The sequence below is a fragment of the Labeo rohita genome, chromosome 12 (assembly GCF_022985175.1).
Source record: "Labeo rohita strain BAU-BD-2019 chromosome 12, IGBB_LRoh.1.0, whole genome shotgun sequence".
Taxonomy (NCBI): Eukaryota; Metazoa; Chordata; class Actinopteri; order Cypriniformes; family Cyprinidae; genus Labeo; species Labeo rohita.
The window spans coordinates 6,075,184-6,088,111 of NC_066880.1; the positions used below are offsets into that span (position 1 = coordinate 6,075,184).

The window sequence follows — 12,928 nt, forward strand, 5'->3', positions numbered from 1 at the left end:
GCTACTTAAGGTTTTGTGGTCCAATATATGAGGGCAGGACATGGTCCAGTTTGTAGTGAAGAAATAAACAAAAATAAATAGACTATGTCTGAAATTTCTATCATCTATGAGAACAAGAGAACTGAGCATTAAGAGTATTAAAAACTTAATATTCATTAACACTGGAAAGACTAAAAAGAAAACTAGCACTGTACCTCACCTTGAGCCTCAGATAACACCACCTAAAGCTCAGATATGGTCATAAGATTTTAAAATCTGTGTGTCAAACTGATAATCTGTTGATGATTTTGAAACTGATAATTCAATGATTTTGATCGTTTCGAGCAATTCACTGAAAAGAACTGATACAAAAGAATTAAACGTTATGAATCAGACATTGTTTGTTTTACTTCCAAACAACCCACTATTGCTGAAATATTGTCAGGTCAATAGCAATGTTGAAATATTGTCAGAACAATAGTAGCAGCTAGGATACCCTGCTACTTAATCAGTAAAAAAGCTTTGTTACTGAAGAGCTACATAAGAGAGAAATGTAAACAAGCTTTGCTTCTTTTATCGACACAACCACTGCAAATTACAATGTTTATCCAGGTTCGCAGGTTATATTTACAATATAGAGTTTACTCTTACCAGTGGAGAGAGTAATGTGAATCATGCACAACTTAGTCAGTCACTGAAACAAACTGTTTCCCAACTAGTTCCATAGACTAGTTAAAATGGCTTCACACTGCTTCACGAAGATTTGAATCTTCTTTTACGAATCAGTGCTTCGGAATGCATCAAACTGTCAAAGTCACGTAAGGTAACACGGTTAGTTGTCTGTTTTTCCCCACAACGTTTAGTGATTTGACACTTTACTAGGGAGACTGATTTCAAGTGAACCAGTTAACTGGTAGGCCTATATTAAATGTAGGCTACGTTGTAACTTGTCTTTATATAATTTAATTTCATATCATTGAGGTTCATTAACATTTTACAGAATTTTCTTTTTATAATATAGAACATAGGCTAGGCTTCTAAAACAGTTGTTAAAATTCTATGTTTTTGAAATTTTTGTAACAAATTGTTGATACACTGAATAAGTGATATAAATAAATAAAAGACAACATATTATGCAGATAATAATGTTAGGCCCATTTATATCTTAGATTTATACTTGTTCTGCAGAACATGTAGCTGCTTGTACACATGTACACATTTCTTCTGTGTTATAATCTCTTAGAATCTCATGATACACTTACATTTTACAGTAGACAAAAAAGGAGCTCCCTGTAAAAATTACAACAGTAAAATTTCAGCTAGCCAGTATTTTAATATTTACACATTTGTGTATTGATGTCTTTATGTCCAGCAAATGTGTGATGCATTAAGCAACTCAAGTATAAACAGATTGCATTTATCCAAAGAACCACTAGGTGGAACACTTTCCTACTCCTGCTGAAAAATTCAGGTTTGCTTCAGGTTTCACATCGTGCTTATCTGTTGCATTTAATCCTTTTAATGAGAATAGATAATTTAGTGCCTGAACATTCTAAACCTAAATTAAGAATTAAGAGAGAAGAGAGAAGAATTAAGAAGACTTCTATCATACTGATAAATGTGTCAAAGAGCAAACAAATCTGAAACTTAAATTAAGTGAAATTTGGAAGTAACAGGACTAACAGGTTTTGTGATTTTCAAGAGGCATGAGGTTCATGCACGGATGCCACAAGTTTCAAACACATTTTAACATCTCGTATACCTACCCTTATCCAATTTTTTTTCTCTCATTACTGGAGTTGAATAAACACATAGACAGATTTCAAAATCACGTTGCATAAGTGTTCTGTAATATTTATAATTTAATAAGAAGAAATTAATGGCTGAATAATCATGTTTATACACAACAATTTAAAGTCAAACTGAATGAAGACAAGTAACTATTTCTGAGAGATAATTCTGTGACATAAATTTCATTAGCAGCATTAAAGTTTTAGAGTACAATTATCAGCACAATTATTATCTGCACAATTATTGAGAAAATACTGTCTGGAAAAATAGTTTCTCATCAACACCTTAACCAGTTTTTCTTTTCTTTTCATGTGACTTGACAGAATACCAATTACATTTATCATATGAGCAGTTTGATACTTTGTGCATCTGCTATTGTTCAGAAAGAAATGCTATATAATGACTACTGTCAGTGGCACTTAAGTGGTATATAGTTTGAACACACCTTATACACACAAGGATGATAACATGCAAAAGAAATCAATCCAATCAATTTGGTGACGTTACTAACTCGTTGTCTGTGAAGTGGCTGTGTGAACACAGGCATCTGACAGCAACCAACTTCACGTTGTTGTGAAAGTCAGCAGAATACATTACTCAGTAACTATTTTTTTTCCAATACTAAACACTGTTAAAAAACTGCTAATAGAACAGAACAATCTCGTCCTTGCATTAGAAAAGAAAACAAAATAAACACTTAGAATGACTGATGACCCTTTAAAACATGACGCATATTTGACACACATCAGATCTACTCTCGTCTTTACGGTCGGGTAAGTTAAGACCTTTTTTTTATACTCATTTTAGATTGTGTTTACGAGGTCACTCGTCAACAATGGTCATTTTGACATAATGTCGTGTGCATTTGTCCATTAGTGATGGGAAGTTCGGATCATTTTACCGACTCGGACCTTTGAGTCTCGTTCAGCAAAATGAACGAATCTTTTTTCGAGTCATTTCGTTCATTTTAGCAAAATATAATTAAAATGTTACCTGTTACCTCCCTAACACATCTACTGCTTACGCAAACGTTGATCACACTTCAGACAAAACAAAACTATAATGCTATAAGAAACAGAAAGGATTAATTCATTGTTTACCTGGGTCTTTAGTCTATGATTCGCTCACCTCGCCTCTTATTTGACAAGTTTTCGGGTTTGAGTCGTTCGTTCATCACCTGACAGCCCAATTTGCTGACCAACGCAGTCTGAGCCGGAAAAAGAATTGATTAGTTCATCTCTCGAGTCTTCGGGTTTGAGTCGTTCGTTCATCACGTGACAGCCCCATAAGCAACCTATGCAGTCTGAGCCGGGAACAGAATTGATTAGTTAATCTCTCGAGTCTTCGGGTTCGAGTCGTTCATTCATCACGTGACAGCCCCATTAGGTGAACGAACGACTCTAAAAACTCGAAGATTCGAAACAGGTGAACTAATTCCAGTACAGAACCTAATAGGATGTTGCGCATGCGCGACTGAACGAATCACTCCCCCGAGACGACTCGTTCGTCCCGAGTCACATTAAAGATTCGTTCAAAATGAACGAATCGTTCAAGAACGACCCATCACTATTGTCCATTAGAGTGCGAAAGACTAACGAGCTAACGTACCAACGTACCGACAGGCTGACCTGAAGCGGTATTCTGGCGCGGCTGCCGCGCGTCGGATGCCTGTGTTTACACATTCGCTTCACAAACAGCTTGTTAGTAACGTTACCGAATTAATTTCTGTTTGCATTTTATCATCGGTGTGTGTGAAACAAGACAATAAAAGGTCTAAACTTACCTAATTTGGCAGGAAACTCTAGAGGAAGATGTGTGACGATATGCAGTGAATGTTGAGTGCAACGGCTCCAACGTTCATTTGCCAAACAAGCCAGACAGCAACTAAGTTTACGTTACGTAAACACGCTATGTGACATTTAACAACATATTATTTACGACGAAGAGTAAAAACGGGTTTCCCAAATTCGAAAGCCAACATTAAAGTTAAACTTTGACCGAGAAACTCTCCGGGTCTTCTCTTCACTATTTTCGCGCCGATAAGCCACCGAGGTTCTTGTTCCCACAATGCAAAGCGTAATTCAAAAATACGGAAAAATACCTGTAAAAACCAAATACGGAAATTCCTTTTTAATTTAAATTATTACGGTATATTGTACTGTATTTTTACGGATTTTTTTTTTTTTTTTTACAGTGTACAGTTTTCTAATACTCTGCATATTATTATAATTGCATTTAAAAGTAGTTTTTTTGTTTTGTTTTGTTTTTTCCAAATGTGTTGTGTTTACCGCACTTGGTTTAGATTTTGTTCGTTTGACCAGATCCTCAAGCAAAATGTCCAACTGATAACCTGAAGATTACAAGTTTATATCTATTAAGTCCTTGAGCAAGAAACTTCACCGCACCTTACTCCAAGTGAAAAAATAATAATCTGCATGGGCATAAAAAAATTATAACAGATTCTGATTTTGCTTCTAGACATTTAATGAATTAAAAAACAATCATCTTGTTTATAGCATGATCACATGAGCACATTCTGCAACTGCTTTAATGACACAAGAAATTCCATTCAAGCATTGGAAAAACTTGCTTCTTGCACTACCCATGTATGTCATAAATCATAAATGTAGGTCTTCCTGTAAATCCAGATTAGCAGTAAAATGACTTTGCTTAATAATAAATTAAAATAGAATAAAATAGATAAAATGAAACACAGAATTAGACATTATGTGTATGGTTTTATGCGTAGAGTACAGTTGAGTGCTGTTGTGTATATGAATGATGAGAACTGAAAAAAAAATCTCTTAAAGTACAAGGACAAAAGAGGAATTATGGCATGAATGGGTTATTGAGGTGAACACAACGTTGACGGATCATCTTGAAGTTCCACTGAAACAAATAATGCATAACCTGACACTTCTTGTTTCACTGTTTATAGTGTATAATGATTTAAATGCAGTACAGTATTTTTGTTTTGTTTGCAAAAAAACATCCAAATATGCGGCAAAACTACATTACAAAACAAATGCATTTTTGCATAAAAGTTCTCACTGTTTTCACTCACAACTTTGCCAGGTTGCATTTATTTTTAAAGACAACATGAGAGAAAGCCTAAATTAATAGGTATACTTATTACTGGCTCATGAATAAGAATACAAAGAGTTTTAAACATAGAACAATTTAGAACAATTGGTTTGAGACCTATACACCTATGAAGAGGGAATCTAAAGTATGATGTGTGATCAATCGTAAACATGAAATATGTCAGATATGTATGAAAAAATAGACTTTTTTAATGCATTAATCACTTTTGTTACTGTCAAACCACATCAAAGGACCCACGGATACGGAAGTACTGCCATGGAAGTCCAGAGATCTACGCTCTCTATGGTGGTGTTCAGAGCCACAGTGCTAAAAGTAACAACACAGGACGTTCAGGTCAATGTCATCAAATAATTATCATCTTTGTCATAAACATCATCAACAGAAGACAGCCACAAGTATACATTATGTGTAAGTGTACACCCATAAGAAATATCTGAGACATTTGATGTTGTGACAGGATTAGTACACTCACCACTGAGCAATGATCGTCTGTCAGAAGGCAAAGGTGAATAGCGCAGTGTAGGTAAACCTTGGTGGAGTTTGCAGTGAAGATAAACATGCTGAAGCAGAAACGGCTGGATGTGGAAACACCATTCTGCAGAAGCTCAACTTCGTCATTTGGACTGAGACACCTGAGGATATTCAGAATGATTCAGAAAGCAATCTGAGATAGAAACACAAAATACCCTGTTTTTCAAATCTAAAAGAGGTTTTGCTATGTGTTTAATGTCTACATAGTTTTTATAAGATAAAAAATATGAACAATAAAGAAATCTGTGGGGAAAAAATTTCCTTGGTTTTTGTTTTCAGTGTTTCCAGTGTCGAGAAATTTAAAACTGAATTTAAAACAAATGTGAAAATTTTAATAACATTTATTTTGGTTAATTTATATAAATCAACTGTAAGTTGTTGCTTTAAATACACGTTATCATGAAAACTGTGAAAATTAATTCATGTACAACAAATAAAATATGTTTTTTAAAAACTTAAAAATGTATTTAGACTTACATATTTATTTAAAAATAAATAAAATAGAACAATTAAAATAAATAAAAAAATATAACATTTGAAATAAAATTATTACATTTAATTAAATTTAATTTAATACAGCTTACATGTCAGTGATAAGGTCCCAGTGGAGAGGGTAATGAGGATCACTCACAGGTGTAGCCCAACATGTGTCAATCACTGATGCAAACTGACGGCTGTCAACCCCATCAACACGAACTTCCACAAAAATGTGTTTGTTCAGCTCTGCGTTCACACTACCAGTAAAAGGGTGGGCAAATTCAGCATCCTGATATGGAATCATCCTGACCTGATACATCCCTTGACCAGCAGGAAGGTTCATGTGCACAGAACTGTTGAAATAACAGACAAACAATCATCAATTTAAAGACTCCTGGTTTTATTTATGCATTTAGAATTATGTATTCTTAATAACAGGTGAGCCTCACCTCTCCAGAGGGTTGATGTCCATGGAGAGAGTTTGGGTTTGTGAGTACACACAGCTGAAAGGAAGCTTCAGAATTCTTTCCCTGCTGATGAGATGCCCAACTGAGTTTGGATCCCCGACAATAAAGTTCTCACAGATGAAATGAGTGCCATTGGCCTGTAAAGATATATTATTTGAATACTGGGACTTTTTAAACTATGATTTAATGTTGTCTTGATCATTCGAGAATGTAAAGTATATAATACATCCTACCATAAGATTTGTACCACAGACATGGTCATTGTTATCAAAGTAGAACTCCACTCTGCCATTCCGAACTGTTCCTCTGCAACTGGGGTCATTGAGGTGTAAGATGTCAGAAGAAAAACCAGCCTCAAAAAGCTGACAGCGAGACACAGACATGGAGCCAGAGCTGCTTTCACAGGTTTCAGTGAAATCTAAGAGAGAAAACATTCGAGAAATGTCAGAAACAAAAAATATAATCATTAAAACTACATTGAAATGTAGTTGTGGAATGAGTCCAACCAAATGAGCCATGCTGAGATCCGTGATGGTTTTCCTTGCAGGAACAGCTGTAAACACCATGTTTCTCTTCACACTGTTCATTCTCAGTGCAGCTGAGCTCATGACAGGGATCTCCTACAGTTCAGAGGAGAACAACAGGTTTAAAGACAAAAGCTAGAGCAAACCTTAAGTTTGTTTTAGTGATGTTTGATGGCATGTTTTTATACTTTTCTCAAGCTCTTACTACTTATAGTACCATGACAAGCTGAAATCATATCAATATAAGACATAAAATATATTACCACTGGATTCTGTGACTGGAATTGCCTCTGTTGTGTACGCTGATGTCTGGGTAAGGTCTAAGATGAATAATTATACAATACTGTCAATTTCTTTAATTTATTTTTTTACATTATATATTAAAATGAACACTACCTGCACAGTAAGCTGCACACAATAGTGGCATTTTGACTTTGACCAGAATGTTTTTGAGTGCTGAGTGCATTAAATGTATTGCAGATGAAATACATTCACTAAAATAAATGCTTAGACTGTTGAATGTAAAAAAAAAAAAAAAAAAAGAAAAAAAAAACAGCAAAACTGATCACAGGTTAATTTGAGCATTTTGCGAATTCAAAAACCTGATAAAGTACCTTGAGCAGCAAATTGTTTTGAAAGAATATATTTTACTTTTTGAATGAAAATGTGGGATTGAAGAAGGACTGAAGGACTGTTTCACGATGAAGGAGAACCCATGCAGAATAAAAATAGCCTACCTGTTGTTTGTCCTTCAATTCTTTCACCTGTAAATACAAAAGCTTCATGTCAGTTTTCTTCACTCTAGGTCAATCATCTTGTCAGTTCACTTATTTTTGTGACAGATTCTTGGCCACATGTCTGCATTTTTTTAATGTGAAACTTACTATTATTCAGCAGCAGTAGTGTCACGCAAAATGAGATTAGAAACCTCATTGTTGCAAACTGCTCATGAAGACGTCAAACCGATCTGTAAAAACAATTTTCTTGAAAATATAACACTGTCAAGGTTAAACGTGATATTCTAAATGCTAAACTAAAGTTTGGAGGAGCTTTGATCTAATCCTGGCAATCAAAACACATGCATATCTGCAGTGCAAACCCTTACTGATAATATCTTTATCATAAATAAAAATCTGTTACTTAACATATGTTCATATCCACATATGAACATTTCAACTTATTAAATATGCAAACCTCTCAGTGGCGATAAAACTATATTATCAAACTATAAGCATGATAGTATCAAGACACTGATTACTATTTTGCTGTACATATAAATTATGCCAATAAATATGTGAACTTGTTTTGTTATTCTCCCTAACTATTTTGTTTGTGCTATTTAGAAGACGACTTCTTAACGCAGATATAATTGTATTCTTAGCATATGTTTATAAAATCTAACTTTACTGCAATAATAACAGAATCAACCATTTTATCAGTTAGGAAGAAAAAAAACAATATTGCAAAATAACACTTGTAATTTAAACTGTTGTAATAGATTTAATCAAAAGCAGATGACTGAAATAGTTGGAGCTAGGAGTTATTTTTTAGCAATACTTTAAACCACTTTTCTTTCTTATACATACTAGGGATGAGCGAGTACAGCATTATCTGTATCTGTATCTGTATCTGTTAACCATATGAATTATCTGTATCTGTATCTGTACTCGGAGTGGGCGGGGCCTAACCCGGAAGTGGGTGGGATTTAACCTGGAAGTGGGTCATGTTGTATTGAAATGGGCGGGGCTTTAACCGGTATGTTATTTTAAGCATGCAATTGATATGGGTTGATCAGAAATTGTTATATTTATTGCTGATTAGAAAACTATTTACATGACAGCATCAGCATTGAGCTTCAGATCAGTGGTTTTGATCATGATAACAAACGAACTATATACAGAATAAGTTTTGCAACAATGAATACAACACATGCGGTTGCAATTATGAAGTAAAATGTAATGAACAAGAGTTTTCATTTCAACATAACTTTCTTTTTTTTTAACCTTGAGCAGTGTGGTTTTTTTATTTATTTATTTATTTATGAAATACAGAAAGAAAGTGTCAGACACTCAGTGCGTGAAGTAAAAAAACTGGTCAGAGCCAGCTGACGGTTTAAAAAAGAAAATAAATTCTCCGACAGGCAGAGACGCGAGTCGCTTTTACCAAGCACCACGTCTGAACAAACCCCACGTTTACCAAAACTCTACTGGCTGTTCTCTTCTCTTCTCAGTGTTCTGTGTGTGTGTGTGAGCAGAGCGGGACACAGCAACACAATAAATCTGTATGTGTTAGTGATGCGCGGATGGCGGTTATATCCGCGGGCGCTGCGGACAATCCGCGGGTCGGGTGGGTCGGGTAATAAAAAATTGCATTCTGATTATTTGCGGGTGGTTCGCGGGTGGATGAGAAAAATCAATAATGACGCAAATATTAACTGTATTTTCTAACATATGTTTTAAATACTCGAGTAGGTTAATATGCAGTGGTGTGTATAACCCGCGTATACCCATTTCTTTATCAGTCGGCTCTGCGCACCCACTTCTAAATCCCCTCTGATGCGCATCATTCAGTAGTGTCCTGCATTAGCCAAAATCATGACAGGCCACCATTTGTAACTAAATCGTATGTGAATAAATGCAAATATTCGCTCAAAACACCCAGCAAAGACGGTAAGGACCCTAGCGCCGGCTTCCTTTGAAATATGTTTTATCATTGCACCTGATGCGCCTGATGCGCCCGCGCCCGCGCCGTCCGCGCCAGCACCACATTTGCTGCCTGTTCATACGCGAGAGCATGTCAAGAGAGGCACGCCGAGTATTAAAATAAAAATTATTATTGATTACTAATTTGAATCAGTACATTATACCGAAAACAATACGTCACGTCCAGATATCAGTTAACGTTATTCTTTTTAGCGTGGATTTGGCTTAAAAGCACGAGTGATTAAGCTTATAAGTGTTCATCACATTCATCATATCATCATGCAAAACTAAGAATTAGAATAATTGTAAATGACGATCGGGTGCGGGTCGGGTGCGGTTATCTAAATCAGAGAAAAATACAGGTGCGGGTGGGTGGAGGGCGGATCATTTATTTGGAGCTGCGGATTCCGGCTCATCCGCGCATCTCTAGTATGTGTGTAGGTTAATTTGAGCATTTTGCCAAAAACCTGATGTACCTTGAGCAGCAAATTGTTTTGAAAGAATATATTTTACTTTTTGAATGAAAATGTGGGATTGAAGAAGGACTGAAGGACTGTTTCACGATGAAGGAGAACCCATGCAGAATAAAAATAGCCTACCTGTTGTTTGTCCTTCAATTCTTTCACCTGTAAATACAAAAGCTTCATGTCAGTTTTCTTCACTCTAGGTCAATCATCTTGTCAGTTCACTTATTTTTGTGACAGATTCTTGGCCACATGTCTGCATTTTTTTAATGTGAAACTTACTATTATTCAGCAGCAGTAGTGTCACGCAAAATGAGATTAGAAACCTCATTGTTGCAAACTGCTCATGAAGACGTCAAACCGATCTGTAAAAACAATTTTCTTGAAAATATAACACTGTCAAGGTTAAACGTGATATTCTAAATGCTAAACTAAAGTTTGGAGGAGCTTTGATCTAATCCTGGCAATCAAAACACATGCATATCTGCAGTGCAAACCCTTACTGATAATATCTTTATCATAAATAAAAATCTGTTACTTAACATATGTTCATATCCACATATGAACATTTCAACTTATTAAATATGCAAACCTCTCAGTGGCGATAAAACTATATTATCAAACTATAAGCATGATAGTATCAAGACACTGATTACTATTTTGCTGTACATATAAATTATGCCAATAAATATGTGAACTTGTTTTGTTATTCTCCCTAACTATTTTGTTTGTGCTATTTAGAAGACGACTTCTTAACGCAGATATAATTGTATTCTTAGCATATGTTTATAAAATCTAACTTTACTGCAATAATAACAGAATCAACCATTTTATCAGTTAGGAAGAAAAAAAACAATATTGCAAAATAACACTTGTAATTTAAACTGTTGTAATAGATTTAATCAAAAGCAGATGACTGAAATAGTTGGAGCTAGGAGTTATTTTTTAGCAATACTTTAAACCACTTTTCTTTCTTATACATACCATAAATTCTCCTCACACAACAGTATGTCATGGTATGGTATGTGTTTTGACAGATTATTCAGTCTATAAATGAACCTCTTTAAGTTTAGATAATGAAGACTTTCGAATTCCTTTGATTTTTTTTAAAGTCAAAATTTTAAAGTATCATAGTTTACAGTCTTGAGAGTTTACAGTCTTAAACTTTTATGTTGGAGTTTTTAAATAGGATGTATGTGCTTGCAAGAGGATGCATGATCACTTTGTTTACTAAATCTATACTTAAGACAATTTATTTCACAATTAAGCTTTGTTTTTTCTATTCTAAAAATAGGCATGTATTGTTTGTAATGTAGTCCTATTTTCCTTTATTTCTTAGCAGCTGCTATTTTTATGGCAATGTTACGGTTTACATTCATTCAATGAGCAAACGTATTTATCCAAAGCAACTTACAAATCGCAGGCAAATTAAATTGGGATCAAACAATATGCATAGGACACAATGTCAAATTTAACATGACTTTGAAGTATAAGCAAGCTTAATACACAGGCTTTCAATAGAATATACTGTATGACAAAACAATACCAGATATTGAAATGCCTCTGTCAAGCAAATTCAAATAGGCAAATGTGTAAAGAATCAGTGGCTCTTCATGTTACTGTTAACAAATGAGTGTGTAAAATGATTAAATCATTAAGTCAATTAATTCAAATTGCATCAGTTTTTTTTTAGTTTAAGTTTCACACATACACATAAACATACAGCAATGACAAATGTCACTAAAAACAAAGAGCAAATCAGTTTATTGTGATTTGTTAAATCTCATTATTTAATATACTTTATCCTCACATTTATAAAACATTTTAAAGGTTGTGATTTTCTACATAATCAAAGAACACATTTATAGAAAGCTTGATTTCAGTTTGGCATCAGTAGCACGTTCATCGGGAAAGAGATAAGAAAGAGATTAAACTTGATGTGTAAAACATTAGGGTAATTCACTGTGGAAATATTCTAGAAGAATATCAGGACACTCATCAGAGAAATAAGCAAAATAGAACCCAGCAGACATGGAGACCTGGATGCTAGCACTTGGCGTGGCACCAGCACATCTGTGAACAGAAGTTACACAGCAGTCAGCTGAGTGATTGTGCAAGCAGAACTTCAAGAGTGCTGATATTTACACTGTTTAACAGCTCTTTTTACTTTTTGTAAAAATTCATATGCATCCACTGTGTTCCAGACCAGAGTATGTGAGGGTTGTGTTATTACAACACTCTTGTTTACGTGATATTGGTGATTTAAAATATACATAAGCATATATAATTAGTTCTATAAGTCACCTTTGCTACTGTCAGACCACATCAAAGGACCCACAGATATGGAAGTACCATCATGGATGTCCACAGATCTCCTCTCTCTATGATGGTGTTCAGAGTCACAGTTCTAAATGACAGATGAAAACACAATTAATTTGTGTCTTCAGTATCATCAGAAATCAAAGATTTTGCTACCCTACTAGTGGATACTGTAACTGCTTTACACAATTGGAAGCAAACAGCACCTTTTTTCCAATTGACATCTGCTCAAAAATATCTGTGCATTTTCATTTTTTATTTCAAGAAACTTGATACCATTTATTCATAACAACAACTATATTCATGTCCATAAGAAAAATCTGAAACATTTTATTACTTATGATTTAGTACACTCACCACTGAGCAGTGATTGTCAGTCAGAAGGCAAAGGTAAATACCGCAGTGTAGGTAAACCTTGGTGGAGTTTGCAGTGAAGATAAACATCTCGAAGGAGAAACGGTTGGATGTGGAAACACCATTTTGCAGCAACTCCACTGTATCGTCGTTTGGATTGGGACACCTGAGCATTTTGGAACAGTATAATATAAATATATACAATCTACTACTGT

At 34.8% G+C, this 12,928-nt stretch overlaps 2 protein-coding genes across 2 annotated transcripts; both read right to left on the minus strand.

Annotated features, from left to right (window-relative positions):
• Window positions 1–5,028: 5,028 nt before the first annotated feature.
• LOC127174566 (uromodulin) lies at window positions 5,029–7,204 on the minus strand (the record flags this gene model as incomplete). Its single annotated transcript, XM_051125064.1, has 7 exons — window positions 5,029–5,181; window positions 5,348–5,507; window positions 5,991–6,236; window positions 6,333–6,487; window positions 6,584–6,768; window positions 6,857–6,970; window positions 7,138–7,204. Coding segments are annotated over 7 exons (1,038 nt in total), but the record flags the coding sequence as incomplete, so codon positions are not given.
• Window positions 7,205–11,826: 4,622 nt separating this feature from the next.
• On the minus strand, window positions 11,827–12,887 carry LOC127174567 (pancreatic secretory granule membrane major glycoprotein GP2-like). The gene is made up of 3 exons (XM_051125065.1): window positions 12,717–12,887; window positions 12,345–12,447; window positions 11,827–12,113 (listed from the first exon to the last, which is right to left on the minus strand). Exons 1-3 carry the CDS (start codon window positions 12,885–12,887, stop codon window positions 12,016–12,018), a joined length of 372 nt encoding a protein of 123 aa, XP_050981022.1. The 3' UTR covers window positions 11,827–12,015.
• Window positions 12,888–12,928: the final 41 nt, after the last annotated feature.